General features: G+C 36.2%; 1 protein-coding gene across 1 annotated transcript; it reads left to right on the plus strand.

Moving 5' to 3' along the window:
• Positions 1–376: 376 nt before the first annotated feature.
• Positions 377–2,388, plus strand: LOC109798450 (L-ascorbate oxidase homolog). The gene is made up of 2 exons (XM_020358757.3): positions 377–1,838; positions 1,925–2,388. The coding sequence occupies exons 1-2, from the start codon at positions 502–504 to the stop codon at positions 2,223–2,225; spliced, it is 1,638 nt and encodes a 545-aa protein (XP_020214346.1). The 5' UTR covers positions 377–501; the 3' UTR covers positions 2,226–2,388.
• Positions 2,389–16,888: the final 14,500 nt, after the last annotated feature.

Here is a 16,888-nt window from a genome sequence, read left to right on the forward strand (position 1 = left end):
TGAATAAATTAATAAAATAATAATTGATTTTGTTGTAAAACTGAATGATTTATTATAGTTATTACAATATCCAAAATTTTATATTATATTTGCAAATCTACTTGTTATTATATATAAATTTTTTTTTTGTCTTTTTCCATTTGTTATTGACTTTGTATGGCCTAATTGTTCTCTAAATTATTTAGTGTTATTATCACTATGACATAGCTATTAAATTGGCGAGAATTCAAAATCAAAGTGGGAAAGAAAAGAGTGGAAGAGCGAAAGATACGAGGACGTTGGGTAGCGACATGCAAGGTGAGCCAAACAAAAGTATGGTGGCAGAGAGACATGTTCGGGTGGTGGAAACTGAGACTAAGTTATAAAAGGGCAGTTTTAGAACCCCAAAGGAAAAGTAGAAGGAGATAGCTAAAAACTATCTTCTTCCCAAAAATAAAAGGAAGGAGATAGGAAAGGGTTGAATAAGAAAATTAAAAAAACAAATCCTTGGTGAAAATAAAAATGGGTAGGGTTTCGATGATCGCGTTGATGCTTTGCCTGATGGCAGCAACGGTGAGGAGCGAGGACCCTTACCTCTACTTCACGTGGAACGTCACATACGGAAGCGTAGCCCCATTGGGTGTTCCCCAACAGGGTATCCTCATCAACGGCCAATTCCCAGGTCCAGAAATCAACTCCACCAGCAACAACAACATTGTCATCAACGTATTCAACTACCTGGACGAGCCCCTCTTGTTCACGTGGAGCGGTATCCAGTTGAGGAAAAACTCATGGCAAGATGGAACATTGGGCACCCAATGCCCCATTGCCCCAGGCACCAACTACACTTACCACTTCCAGGTCAAGGACCAAATCGGAAGCTACTTTTATTATCCTACCACAGGTATGCACCGTGCTGTCGGTGGATTTGGTGGTCTTAGGATCTACAGTCGCCTGTTGATCCCCGTTCCATATGCTGATCCTGCTGACGAGTACTGGGTCCTCCTCGGGGACTGGTTCGCCAAGACACACCAGACCCTAAAGCAGTTCTTGGACAGTGGACGCAGCCTCGGCAGGCCCAACGGGGTCCACATCAACGGGGCCAATGCTGGGCTTGAGCCCCTCTACACAATGGAGCCCGGCAAGACTTACAAATTCAGAATCTGTAACGTTGGCCTCAAGGATGCCCTCAACTTTAGAATCCAAAACCACCCCATGAAGCTCGTTGAGATGGAAGGCTCACACGTTGTTCAGAATGTCTACAACTCCCTCGATGTCCATGTGGGACAGTGCTTCTCCGTCCTCGTCACCGCTGACCAGCAACCCAAGGACTACTTCATGGTTGCCTCTACACGCTTCACCAAGAAGGTCTTGACTGCCACACGTGTCATTCGCTACACCAATGGCGTCGGCCCCGCCTCCCCCGATCTCCCACCCGCACCTGAGGGCTGGGCCTGGTCCTTGAACCAGTTCCGCTCCTTCCGTTGGAACCTTACCGCCAGCGCTGCAAGGCCCAACCCACAAGGCTCATACCATTACGGCCAAATCAACATCACCCGCACCATCAAGCTCGTTAACTCCTTCAGCCGCGCCACTGGGAAACTCCGTTACGGACTTAACGGTGTCTCTCACGTCGACCCTGAGACCCCTCTTAAGCTCGCTGAATACTTCGGAGTCGCCGACCAGGTCTTCAAGTACGGCCTCATTAGTGATGAACCCGCTCCCACTCTCGGCGACCTCACCGTTGCTCCCAACGTCATCAACGCCACCTTCCGCAACTACATTGAAATCATTCTAGAGAACCCCACCAAGGTTCCCCAATCTTACAACTTGGATGGCTACTCTTTCTTTGCAGTCGCGTAAGTCTCTCATACTCTTAATTAACCACTCTTTTTAATTATCTCTTCTCTTACATTCATTATTTTCCTTGTTCATCTTATTATAGCATTGAGCCTGGCAAGTGGACCCCCGAGAAGAGAAAGAACTACAACCTTCTTGATGCTGTCAGCCGACACACCATTCAGGTGTTCCCTAAGTCTTGGGCCGCAATCATGTTGACCTTTGACAATGCTGGAATGTGGAACTTGAGGTCAGAGCTCGCCGAGAATCGTTACCTTGGCCAACAAATGTACGTCAGTGTCTTGTCTCCTGAGCGTTCTCTCAGGGATGAGTACAGTCTTCCTGACAACCAGCTTCTCTGTGGTATTGTCAAGGATTTGCCCAAGCCACCACCCTACACAATTTAAACCATTTTCTTCTCTTATTCTTCTCCCCTTTCCATATTAATTAACTCTAATCCATCTTTTATCTTGTGTAAGTGTGTGGTATCTCATGTTTCAACCCTTTCCTATCCTATGTAATTCATCACACCAATCAATATATACTAAACACTCCTTCCTTTTCCTATTATATCATCGTTTTTTCATTCTATCGTCATTTTTGTAATATATGTACTATTCTTTGTTTTAAAGTTAGAAAAGCTAATTAATATTATCTCAAGGTAAAATACTAGTTGCTAAACTACTTCAAAGTAATGAAAAGGACCCCTAAATTAAAAAGGATAAGGTTACGGTAACTAAATTCAAAGATTATTCAAGCTCGAACGAGCTCTATCCAATTAAACTTAGAATATTTATCATTGGGCAGTTCTTTAATCCATTTGAATATCTCTAAAAGAAAAAAAACTTTTTAATATTATTTAATTAATAGTTTCATTAAAAACTAGGGAAAGTTGGAGAAAATCAAAATGGAAAAAGGATAAAAAGATCAAGCTATACTACCAAAAATACATCTATGTTTTTTCATATTTTATTCATATTAAATGACTATGCTATAGGTGGTTTGTGACAACATAGAAATGGTGCATATTAGAGGACCACAATTTCATTCATCTTGCTATTTTTCTTTTTTTCTTCTCTCTTGCCAATAATTGTTTTGTAATTTTAAAGTAAAACAAGTGGTCTTGTTGTTAGCATAAAATCCTTGATGTTGTTTCTTACCTAATTTTCCCATGCCACTATTGCTCCAATTTTCACTTGGTATGAAGTTGAGAAATTAGAATTTTACTCAAAAAGCCTCTTTAATTCTATAGATACGGTGTCAATTTGCTAACAAGATGATAAATCAATACTTTGTTGAGTATGTGGAGTCTGAAGGGTTTATTGGGCTTCTCCCATTTGCTTTCTTTCTTTCTTATAAATGCTCATGTAATTGTAAACCTAATAACATGAAATAGAAAATATCATCTAGTGCAGTCGTGGACGTAGGTTATTCTGATCGAATCACGTAAATATTTGTATCTTGTTAATTTGCTTTCTCTCTTACATTGTGTGAGTGAGTGCATTTGGGATCCCAACAACTGGTATCAGAGCCTAATTTTCACGCGAGTGGGAGCAATGGAAGAAGACAGGGAAGTGAAGATTGACAAGTTCGATGGGAGTGATTTCAAATTTTGGAAGATGCAGATTGAAGATTATTTATATCAGAAGAAGTTGTATCATCCTCTAGCCTTTTTTCAATCTATCATGTCATTTTTGTAATATATATACTATCCTTTGTTTTAAAGTTAAAAAAGATAATTAATATTATATCAAGGTGAAGCACTAGTTGCTAAACTACTTCCAAGTAATGAGAAGGACCCCCTAAATTAAAATGAATTTTTTAACCCAAAACTAAAAGTATAAGGTTACGGTAACTAAATTCAAAGTTTTTACCTTGCAATAAGAAAAAAGTTTGCACCTTTTTTTCTCACTTCAAATATATATATATATATATATATATATATATATATATATATATATATATGGGGGTGGTACATCGTATAGTTTTACATTAATTAATATATTTGGAGAGGTTTCAAATTCATATATATATATATATATATATATATATATATATATATATATATATATATATATATATATATATATATGTGTGTGGTGAGGTTTCATTTTATAGTTTCACAATAATTAACTCTATTTTATATGAACAACTTAAATGTAACATATTATGCAATTGTTTATTTTGTGAAACTCAATTATGAGAAAATTGCTCTTAGAAAATGGAGACTAAATTCAACATAATATTTAATACATTTAAAATAATAAAAATATTAAATTCAATGTTTGAATCATGTTATCATCATTGTAATTTTGATAGATAAAAAATATGAATTAAAATGATGAACAAATCTACCTTTCATTCAAAATCATTCTTAATGGCCTAAAACCAGTGATTTAAAAACCGGACCGAACCGGCCGGTCGGACCGGTTGGACTGGGAACCAGTGGTCCAGCCGGTTCGAATCTTAAGTTGGATCGGTTATGCAGTCGACCCGTTTCAAACCGGATTGAACCGGTCAATTTTCCGGTTCAACCGGTGAACCGGTGGGTCAAACTGGTTCAACCACTTTTTTTTCTTTTTTTTTTTATAAATTTTTTTAAGGGACCATAAACCACAAAAATAATAATGAAAATTGAATCTCTTAATGGAAAAGCAAGAAGTCTTATTAAATATAACAATGACTACATGCTCTAATACATTTGTTTGCAATATATACAACTTAAATAACTTTTATAGTATATTATTAATTTTAAATTATATATTTAATAATATAATATCTATGTAAATATTACATATATTATTTTGTGATATTAATTGCAAGCATATTATATATGTACATATTATTTATATTTTTAATTTGTATTAATATACCGTTTAACATGTAATTTTTTATGTATTTTTTTACAAAATAAAAATAAAAATAATTTAAAATAAGATAGAAAAATTGAAATTTAAAATAAGATATGAATTTATTAAAAATTATAAGTATAAAATATATTTAATATAAATATTTTTTTAATAAAAATAAATAAAAATCGAGTCATGCAGTTCAACTAATGACCCACCGGTTCAACCTTTGACCCACTGACCCAGTACCTTAACCGGTTCGATGACCGGTCCGATTTTTAAAACTATGCCTAAAACTAAAACCTACACTACACCAAAATATTAATTAATTATAAAATAATAATATTTGTAAGATTTGTATCGCTAGATCTTCCTACACCAATCATACTTTTTGTTGCTAAATATTTATCAAATCTTAAATATTTGAGTTTATCAATCTTATCCAAAAATATTAACTTAGCATTTTTGTTTCTAAAACATATTTTTTATTATTCAAATGTAGTTACTATTTGAATATCTCTAAAAGAAAAAACACTTTTGAATATTATTTATTACATAGTTTAATTAAAATCTAGAGAACTCGGACAAATCCAAAACGGAAAAAGGGTAAAAAGATCAAGCTATATTTCACCTATTTTTCATTCTATCTTTCTACTTATGTCATTTTTGTAATATATATACTATCCTTTGTTTTAAAGTTAGAAAAGTTAATATTATCGGCAAACACTAGTTGTTAAACTATTTCAAAGTAATGAGAAGAACCCCTAAATTAAAAAGGATTTTGTTTTAACCCAGGCTACGGTAACTAATTTCAAAGATTATTTAAGCTTGAGCTCTATTCAATTAAACTTAGAACATTTTTACCTTGCAATAAGAAAAAAGTTTATTATCATCGGGGTAGTTTTTTAATCCATTTGAATATCTCTAAAAGAAAAAATATTTTTTGAATATTATTTATTAGATAGTTTCATTAAAAACTAGGGAAACTTGGACAAAACCAAAACACAAAAAGGATATAACGATCAAGCTATACTACCAAAAATACATCTATGTTTTTTCATATTTTATTCATATGAAATGACTATGCTACAAGTGGTTTTTGACAACATAGAAATGGTGCATATTAGAGGACCACAATTTCATTCATCTTGCTATTTTTCTTTTTTTCTTCTCTCTCGCCAATAATTGTTTTGTAATTTTAAAGTAAAACCAGTGGTCTTGTTGTTAGCATAAAATCTTTGATGTTGTTTCTTACCTGATTTTTCCATGCCACTGTTGCTCCAATTTTTACTTGGAATGAAGTTGAGAAATTAGAATTTTACTCAAAAAGCCTCTTTAATTCTATAGATACGGTGTCAATTTGCTAACAAGATGATAAATCAATACTCTGTTGAGTATGTGGAGTTTGAAGGGTTTATTGGGCTTCGCCCATTTGCTTTCTTTCTTTCTTATAAATGCTCATGTAATTGTAAACCTAACAAGATGAAATAGAAAATATCATCTAGTGCAGTCGTGGACGTAGGTTATTCTGATCGAACCATGTAAATATTTGTATCTTGTTAATTTACTTTCTCTCTTACAATTGTGTGAGTGAGTGCATTTGGGATCCCCAACAACTGGTATCAGAGCCTAATTTTCACGCGAGTGGGAGCAATGGGAGAAGACAGGGAAGTGAAGATTGACAAGTTCGATGGGAGTGATTTCAAATTTTGGAAGATGCAAATTGAAGATTATTTATATCAGAAGAAGTTTTATCATCCTCTGTCCGAGAATAAACCAGAAACGATATCTTAGGAAGATTGGAATTCGCTAGATCGACAGGCTCTAGGGGTTGTCAGATTGACGTTGACGAAGAATGTCGCCTACACCATTGTCAATGAGAAGACGACATATGGTTTGAGAAAGACATTATCAAACATGTACAAGAAGCCATTAGAATCAAAAAGGTATTTCTTATTCATCAACTAGTTAATACGAAGATGGGAAAAGGTGTTAGTGTTACAAATCATGTTAATGAATTTAATTCCTTATTGTCGAGCTAGATTAGTATTAGTGGATATTAAATTTGATGATGAAGTACAAGCCCTATTGTTGCTATCCTTATTGCCTAATAGTTGGTCAACAACTGTCACAACAGACGCTAGTACATCTGGGACTACGAAATTGACCTTCAAAGGAATTAGGGATTTAATCCTTTGTGAGGATGTCCGTAGGAGAAATGCCGGAGAATTAGCAGGTTCCTTATTGAGCACAGAAGGTAGAGGCAGAAGGTATGAAAGAGGGCAAGGTTCTAGACGTGATAGATCAAATTCCAAGAAGCGAGGATAGTCCAAACCTCACAAGGATATTATTTGTTAGAATTGTCAGCAGAATGACCACTTCAAAAACCAGTGTACTGCTCCTTTTGCCCCTAAAGAAAATAGGCATGAAAACACAATTAATTCAGCACAAGAAGACATTTATAATGCGTTGAGAGTAAGTTTGAATCCTGGATCATGGATTATGGTGCACCTTTCCATGCTTCTCATTACAAGGACTCGATGAAAAATTTCATAATTAGGAATTTTGGCAAAGTTCATCTAGTAGATGATGAAGCTTTAGACATCATAGGCATGGGAGATATAAATCTTAGAATTTTTGCGGGTACAATATGGAAACTGAAGGACGTCAGATATATTCTAAGACTCAAGAGAATGTTAATATTTGTGGGTATGTTAGATGTTCAAGGATATCGACTTACATTCGGAGATGGTCAGTGGAAGGTGCTGAAAGGTAATCTAGTTTTTGCTCGCAGCTGAAAGAAAGGAATCCTTTACATGGTAGAATTACTTGCAGAAGAAGTAAATTCAGTTAGTAATGATGTTGGTCACTCTTTGACTCTGTGGCACCAGAGACTTGGTCATATGAGTGAGAAGGGTATGAAGATACTAGTCTCAAAGGGGAAGATTCCATAACTGAAAGACGTAGAAGTTGGTTTCTGTGAACCATGCATGTTTGGAAAGCAGAAGAGAGTTACTTTTGCTAAGTCAGGGAGGATGCCCAAGGTTGAGAAGTTGGAGCTTGTTCATACAAATGTGTATGAACCAACATTAGTCTCATCATTGGGAGGATCACGATATTATGTCACCTTCATTGATGATTCCACTAGAAAGGTATGAGTTTATTTTTTGAAGCAAAAATCAGAAGTATTTAATACCTTTAAGAAGTGGAAAGTTGTTGAGAATGAGACAGGATTAAAAGCTAAATGTTTAAAGTCTGATAATGGTGGTGAATACAATAGTAGTGAATTTGTTAATTATTGTGTGAGAATGGAATTAGAATGCTTAAAACTATTCCTGAGACACCTCAACAAAATGGTGTTGCTGAAAGAATGAATAGAACCTTGAATGAGAGGGCAAAGAGTATGAGAATTCATGCAGGGTTACCGAAGACATTCTGGGCAGATGTAGTGAGCACAACAACATACCTCATTAATTTAGGACCCTCAATTCTCATAGGGTTCAAGATTCCTGAGGAGGAATGGCAAAGCAAGGATGTAAGTCTTTCTCATTTGAAAGTATTTGGTTTTTTATGTTCGTGTTAGAGATGCTGACAGGGAAAAGCTTGATCCACAAGCAAGAAAGTGCATTGTTATTGGCTATGGAGAAAATGATATGGGATATCGCTTTTGGAATGATCAAAACAGAAAAATCATTAGAAGCAAAGATGTTACTTTCAATGAAAATGCCATGTGAAAGGATAGACTTGAGACAAATGCTAAAGCTGAAAAGAAACCAACAAAGAAGCAAGAGGTAGTGTTAGATGACATTACAGAAGACAACATTGTAGGAAAATGTGAGATCTCAGAAAATAGGACAGTTGAGGAGACCACTCTAGTCACTCCAGTAATTGAAGTGAGGATATCTAGCAGAGTTATTAGTCCTCCTCATAGATTCTTGATGGGTTCCTTCTCCATGAAATGACGTAGAGATGAAGGAGAGGAAGCTTTGCCCTTGATCTAGGTTCAACAAGGAAGACAAAGGTAGGTACTTGGTGAAGGAAAGGAAGTTGGCGTGAAAATGATGGTGTTTGGGCGGAAGCACTTAGGGTGGTGGTGTTTGGGTGCTCAAAGTTGGCTCACTCCAAGGTAGGTGGAGGCCACTCTAGGTCTCACTCTCCAAGGGTGGAGAATGAAGGTAGGCTAGCCGAATTTAGCTAGGGACTAAGGATAGGGACTTGAGGCATAAGAATGCTCACTCAAATTCATATACATCCAAAGTATTTACAAGTGGTGGGGTGTTGGGTATTTATAGGAGGGGAGGCATCTAGGGTTGCATTTGGAGTGTGCATGGCCGAAATTCACAAGGCAAATGCATTCCAAATGACATGCCAAATGAACCCTAGATGCTACTTGGTGACCAAGTTTGGAATCTATGGGTCTAGATTGGCTACATCAAGGTGTATGATATGATCATGCAACCTTTGCCCTCCACTTGGGCCTAAGCCTTTCTATCACCAAAAATAGATCCAAAACTCACCAAAAATGTGTCACCCTTCTAGTGTAATACCCTAGCCCAAATTAAAAACCTAATCATCTAAAGTACCCCATAATACAAGGGTAAAATAGGAAATACAAAGAAAATAAATCCTATGACTAAAATACCCCAAAATACAAGGGTAGAATAGGAAATAAAATAAATTCTAAAAAAACATAGGAGCTAAGGTCCAAAAATGGCCTCACTATCCCATTCCTCTTGCCTCCTTTAGTATATCACCTCTTGGTCTTCTCGGCCTTAGTGTTATTCCATCATTCCCTCCCTCTTGAAAAGGATTTGACCTCAAATCAAGAGGTTCTTCATGGTGGGCCTCATGACCAATAAAAACATAAAAATAAGCATTAAAGGTGACAATATATAATAGAAATGGAAAGTGTATCCAAAGAGGAGTTCCACTAAAAATGCTAAAAAGATTGTCTAAACTAAAAGGACTAGACTCTCTAATGCGAAAGATAGGATCCTCCTCATAGTGAAGTCTAGGTGTATGACTAAAGCCTAAAAAGTTAAAAAGACTAAAACTATAGCACACTAATGCATTAGTCCTAAAAACTAGAACATCTTGCCTAAAGTACCTTATGTGGTAACCTAGGCATTTCCTAGAAAACAAAGGAAATACAACTAGAAAATTTCCTAAGCAATTTTGGATTATATTATTTGTTGGATAGTTATGAAAAGAATTTGTCACAAGGAACCTTGAAGGTTCATATGGTATATCCAACAAATAATATATTCCATAAATTGGGTGCATTATTGACACAACTAAGGTAGGAAAAGTCCTACACAAAGGAAGGCTATCTACCTTGGGCACCACCAAGGAAGTAGCACAAGAAGTGGAACTAAGTGAAGTCCACTTCTTCTTCACTAAATCTTGAAGTTGAGATTCTTTTTCTTTAAAAAGGATTTGCTTTTGAATCTCCACTTCATGACTAGTGGCAATGTGAGAGAAAGAATTAAGGTCTTGATGAATAAAGAGAGTTTCTTTTAAATCATTTTCAATGGGAAAGTGACTCTCTTTAAGCATAAGCCCTTTGGAGGAAACATTATCCTCCTTACTCTTCTCCAAGAGTGTTGGTTGTGTCTCATTTTCTAACCACTCTTGAACTTTCTCTATACTTTTCTTTATTTTTTCTTTCTTTTCTCTTTTCTTTTCTTTTTCTTTTCTTTTAAGTTCTTCCTCTCTTTTTGTATTTTCTTCCTCATGCATACTCCTAGGAATTCTAGCTTCTTTCTCCTTTTGAGATCTAGATGGAACAATCCTAGGGTGGGATCCACGAGTTTCTACCAACTTTGCAAGTAAATTTCTTATTTCCTTGTTATTCTTTTCAAACTCTTTTTCTTTTCTTCTCAACTCTTCCTCTCTTTTTATATTTTCCTTTTCTTTTTTTCTTAGGTACTCTTTCAATTCCCTAAGTTCATCCCTAACACTAGACCTAGTACTACGAGAATTATGACCATGGACACTAGAATGATCACTCATCTTTGATCAAGAAAAGGTTTTCACAAATTATTTTCAAAGGGGTTAGAAAAGTTTTCACAAAGAGTGAGTGATAAAATGGTTTTCACAAAAGGTTTTCAAAGTGCAAGATAGGTAGGAAAAGGCCTAAGTGTACAAAGTGAACTTTCAAGGGGAGGTGGACTACAAAGAATCACTTAAAAACCAAGCCCTATCAAGTAAAAATCACTAAGCCTTTTCTACTTTTCTTACAAAACAATTTAGCACAACAATAAAGTGTGTGTGTGCACGTTACCCCTAGTAGGCAAATAGCAAGCCTTCTAAACGGATTTGAAGACAAAGATAAAAGCCTAAACAATTATACTACCAAAAGCTATAAAGCATGCAAAAGAAAGCACTTAAAACATAGTCTAGTCGAGGTCCTAGGTGAAGGTTTTCAAATCACCTTCAAACTACACGAAGCTAAACCAAAATGAAGAGGTTTAAGAATGGCCAATTACAAACTAAAAGAATGAAAACAAGGCCAAAGAACACAAAAGGCCGAAAAGAACAATTCAAGCAAAAATTATGAAAAACAAAAGTCTTGGTCTTCAAACTCCTCCACTTGGGGTTCCTTCACAAAGAGCAAACTTGTTAGTCCTCTCCAAGTGTTTAACACTCCTTTTGTATGGTGGAAATCCCTCCAAAGGCTAGGTTTGGATTCGGTTCACTCCTCCACTCAAATCCACCAAAGGTGTGCTAGTTTGCTAGATAGGTTCTTCACCTACAAACAAAATGAAACCAACCCAAAGAGCAAGAGTCCAAGAAATAAAACTGAAAAGCACAATTAGGGAAGGCTAAACTCAGAGAGAATTAGTTGAGACAAAACAAAAGAGGTCAAAGAAAAGACAAACTAAAATTAAGACTCAATCAAAAATAGGAAGCACACAAAAGAGTAATCCTAGAATGGCACTAGAATGGATTAGTGTTTAGTCCACTTGCTTAAGTCCTTTAATTGATTCGTTCCAGCCACCTTTAAGGTCTCAAAATAGGTCAATAATGGTCTTAAGTCCAACTCCAAAAAGCATAGGTATTGGTCCAAGTCCACAAGTCTAGCAACAAGTCCTTTTTGGTCAAATTTTTTTTTTTTGTTCTTTCTTTTCCTTTCTTTTCACGTCACTTTCTTTTATACTTTGGGTCCAATTTTTTTTTTAATGTTCAGCCCAATTGTTGCTTAGGTTTTGCACTTGTGGGTGGAGAGAAATTAGGTCAAATTTTAGGAGAAGGAGAGGAGGACAAGTGGCGGTTTCTTAGTGGTGCTTAGGGAATCTTTTGAGTGGAAATTGATTTGTACTATCTAGTACAAGTTGTTTTGCATAAAATTTTCAGCACACCTCTTAGATTCTTTTAGGGTTATTAAGCATCAAATAAAGACCATAACAAGTGGAATGCAAGGGAAAAGTGGGCAGCAATTTTTATGCATGTGCAAGGAAGCATTTCACACATGGAAACTCAAAAATACAAGGAACATGCTAGGACTAAGTAGCATGCATGAATGACCCCTAAAAAGCTTCTATATGTCACGCCCACTATCATATATTTTTGATTCATGCATTCATGCAAAGTGTTTGGCATACAAACATGGAATTTTTTTTTTGACAAAATATAGGAAACAAAACTTTGACAAAACTTAAAAGATTCAAAAATCAAAAAGCATATTCATATGAGACTCAAACCTAAAAATGAAAAAGCATGGCAACACCTAATAATGGAAACCTATAATATTCAAGGAAGACTCACAAGGAACAAAGAATGAGCCCTAAACTATTCGGCCACACAAGAAATGAGAAGGAGTAGAGAAAAGACCGAATAGGAAAAACAAGCAAGAAGACAAGGAAGACAAAGTTTTACCCTTGATGAACCTTGGCTCTAGATACCACTTGATGGAGTAGTTCCTTCCATGGATGATGATAGTGGTTGAAAGGAGACTCCTTGCCCTTGATCTAGGCTCATCAAAGGTTGGACAAAGGGAGGTTTATGGTGGAGAAAGGAAGATAGGCTAGCCGAATTTAGCTAGGGACTAAGGATAGGGACTTGAGGCATAAGAATGCTCACTCAAATTCATATACATCCAAAGTATTTACAAGTGATGGGGTGTTGGGTATTTATAGGAGGGGAGGCATCTAGGGTTGCATTTGGAGTGTGCATGGCCGAAATTCACAAGGCAAATGCATTCCAAATGACATGCCAAATGAACCCTAGATGCTACTTGGTGACCAAGTTTGGAATCTATGGGTCTAGATTGGCTACATCAAGGTGTATGATATGATCATGCAACCTTTGCCCTCCACTTGGGCCTAAGCCTTTCTATCACCAAAAATAGATCCAAAACTCACCAAAAATGTGTCACCCTTCTAGTGTAATACCCTAGCCCAAATTAAAAACCTAATCATCTAAAGTACCCCATAATACAAGGGTAAAATAGGAAATACAAAGAAAATAAATCCTATGACTAAAATACCCCAAAATACAAGGGTAGAATAGGAAATAAAATAAATGCTAAAAAAACATAGGAGCTAAGGTCCAAAAATGGCCTCACTATCCCATTCCTCTTGCCTCCTTTAGTATATCACCTCTTGGTCTTCTCGGCCTTAGTGTTATTCCATCAATTCTCTCCTTCAACAAATTATTTATTGTTGACTGGCGATGGAGAACCTTTATGTTATCATGAGGCATTATAGATGGATGATGCAGCATAGTGGGAATTAGCCATGCAAGAAGAGATGAAGTCACTTGAGAAGATTAAAACTTGGTGTTTGACTGACTTACCTGCAGGAAAGAGGGCATTGCAGAAGAAGTGGGTGTTCAAGGTTAAGGAAGAAAATGATTGCAACAAGAGATACAAGGCAAGGTTAGTGGTAAAAGGTTTTTAGCAGAAAAAGGTATTGACTATAATGAGATTTTCTCTCCTAGTTAAAATGACTACCATTAGACTTGTGTTGAGCATTGTGTCTATAGAGGATTTACATCTAGAGCAGCTAGATGTTAAGATAGCATTCTTACATGGTGACCTTGATGAGAACATCTACATGGTGCAACCAGAGGGTTTTCAAATAGCAGGGAAGGAGAACTTGGTTTGTAAGTTGACTAAGAGTTTGTATGGGCTGAAGCAAGCACCAAGGCACTGGTACTTGAAGTTTGACAGTTTTATTAATAGGAAGGGGTACAAGAAGTGTGCCATGCATCAGTGTTGTTGAAAAATTTTGTTCCATCTTATATCATATTACTATTAAATGTTGATGACATGTTGGTTGCAGGATCTAATATGGATGAAATCAATAGATTGAAGACACAATTATCTGAAGAGTTTGAAATGAAGGATTTGGGTGCTACAAAGCAAATTTTGGGCATGAACATTAGTAGGAATAGATCTGAAGGTTCCTTAATATTATTTCAAGAGAAGTATATTGGGAAATTATTAGAGAAATTCAGCATGCAGGATGCCAAGATTGTAAGTACACCTTTGGGGGTTATCTCCCAAAGGAGCATTCACCTAAGATGGATGAAGACAAGGCAGTAATGGCTAAGGTTCCTTATGCATTTGCAGTTGGTAGCTTAATGTATGCAATGGTATGCACTAGACCAAACATTACTCATGTAATGGGAGTTGTTAGCAGATTCATGTCTAATCCAAGAAGGAAGCATTGGGAAGCTGTCAAGTGGTTGTTACACTACTTGAAAGGTACTTCTAAGATTGCATTATGTTTCAGTAACAATGATGTTATTTTGGAAGGATATTCTGATGCAAATTTGGGAGGTTGTTAAGACACAAGGAAAGTACTACAGGATTTGTTTTCGCAGTAGGTGGCACAACAATTAGTTGGATGTCTCGACTTCAAAAAAGCGTTGCATTTTCAACCATAGAAGCATAGTACATGGCTATTTTAAGCTGGTAAAGAAATGATTTGGTTGAAGAATTTTCTTGAAGAGTTGGGCAAGAAGCAGTGTGATAGTGTTCTTTATAGTGATAATTTGAATGTCATTCATCTTGCAAAGAATCATGTGTTTCATGCAAAGACAAAGCATATCCATTTGAGATACCATTTCATTAAAGGGCTAATCAGTGATGGTACTTTGTTCTTGAAGAAGATCCCTGGGTCAAAGAATCCTACAAATATGTTGACCAAGGTGGTTACTACTGAGAATTTGAAACTTTGCATAGCTTCAACTAACTTTCATGGTTAATTGTTGAGAAGGCATCGCACTAGTTTGGAGGTGTTATGGTTTTGAGGTTTACTAGATTTACTTTGGAGTGCAGTTGATGTGATCAGCCTCTAAGTGGGAGATTATTGAGTATGTGGAGTTGGAAGGGTTTATTGGGCTTGGTCCATTTGCGTTCTTTCTTTTTTATAAATACTCATGTAATTGTAAGTCTAATAATATGAAATAGAAAATACCATCTAGTGCAGCCGTGGACGTAGGTTATTCTGACCGAACCATGTAAATCTTTGTACAAAAACATAATGATGTAAAAATGTGCATATGCATCACATAAAGGCTAGTGGCTTGGGTCCAGTTAAGGGCATGTTCTAAAATGTGTATTGGTTTATGAGAGGGATATCATTGTAAAAATTTCAATTTCTCTCTTAAGCCATAGCACTTTTAATCCTTGACAAATCATAAGATTGTTATTACTTGACCCAAATTGTCCTAATAAAGACCTTGTGATAAGTGTCTGCATTTGCCTTACCATTGGTTTAATTTGGAAACGGAGAGCAAAGTTGAATTGTGTGGCTTGAGTAGTAGATTTGAGAGAAACACTCACCTTGATACACCAGTGTGCACAAAGAGAAACACTTTCCTAGCGAGGATGCATTCATAGATGATCATTAACTTTCCTCAGCTCTTTGATCTTTTTTGAAACTTTTATTTGCACCTTGTCATGTTCCATTGCAATAATTGTGACTGAAAGTTCATCTAAGGTTCGTGCTTTCGAAAAGAAAATCCAAGTAAGCTAGAATTTAGGAATCTGACATACATGCATTGCTTGGTGTCTACAAGATCAATTACCTGTTGTTTGAGGGCAAGCAAGGTTCTAAGTTTGGGGGAGTTGTTAAGTCTCTTTTATACTTATTTTTATATAGGAATTATTAAACAATTTCACTCATCCCACACACTTTTGCAATATAATTGTTCTCTTTTGATTAATTTTTCTGCAGATATAGATAACCCAAAAATTATTTGACAATACCCTGATACACCTCATTTTTTGTGCAGGTATTGAGTTGAAGAGTTGAGGTTGAAGACCCATTGGATTGGAAATTGAAAGAGCTAAAGAGCAGAAAAAGCAATATCACATCAGGCACAAACTAACCATGTCGGGCTTGAGAAATACAGAGAGCATCACCTCTGCACTTTAGCATTGCACTGGGTGCAAGAGCATCCGCGCCGGGCGTGCTTCAAGACAAAGAGCATTCAAAACTCTCTAGAAGTCATGGCGTCGGGCGTAGGAGTATCCATGTCGAGCGTGATTCGAGACAGAGAGTAATTACCTGTTTGGAAGACCCAGCACCGGGCATGAAGTATAATGTGTCGAGCGTGTAAACCCTATCCTGTCGCACCCAGCTTCATATTTGATCAAATCTTTGAGGCTCATTCCCTCATTCACACATTGGGCGACTTCTAGGACCTGTGGAAGGGATTCCCGATGCTTGGGACCGTTTGTGTGTGGGTCTTTCCTTTGGTTCTTCCATCTTCTCTTCCATCTCTATTTTTGTTTCACCCTCATTATTTTGAGCGATTTTACCCATTATTTTGTGGGGTTAGATGTAACCAACGTAACTCTTATGTAATCTTCACTTTATTAATGATATATATATATATATATATATATATATATATATATGTTGTTTCATTGTTGTGTTATGTTTCTATTCTTAATGCTTGCTTTGAATTGATTCTCCTTTGCTTGATATAGAGTCCATTGGGTATTGGAAAATAGCCTTTGAAACTAGCTCTGAAACAAAATACCTAGTGGAAAATGTATCTAGGAATGGAGTTTGGCCCATTAGTAGTCTTAAACTCTAACCCGTAATGCAGGTGTATATATTGGATACTCAAGGAATTGATATTCACTATATGCACCTAGGCTCTTACTCTAAGGGATTAGGTTTGAGTAAACTTATGGGTTGACTAGGCAATGAATGCAATAAGAGAACAATGATTCATCAGAGTGAAGTTCGGTAATATCTGAC

Source organism: Cajanus cajan, chromosome 3 (assembly GCF_000230855.2).
Source record: "Cajanus cajan strain Asha chromosome 3, NIPB_CcT2T_4, whole genome shotgun sequence".
NCBI lineage: Eukaryota > Viridiplantae > Streptophyta > Magnoliopsida > Fabales > Fabaceae > Cajanus > Cajanus cajan.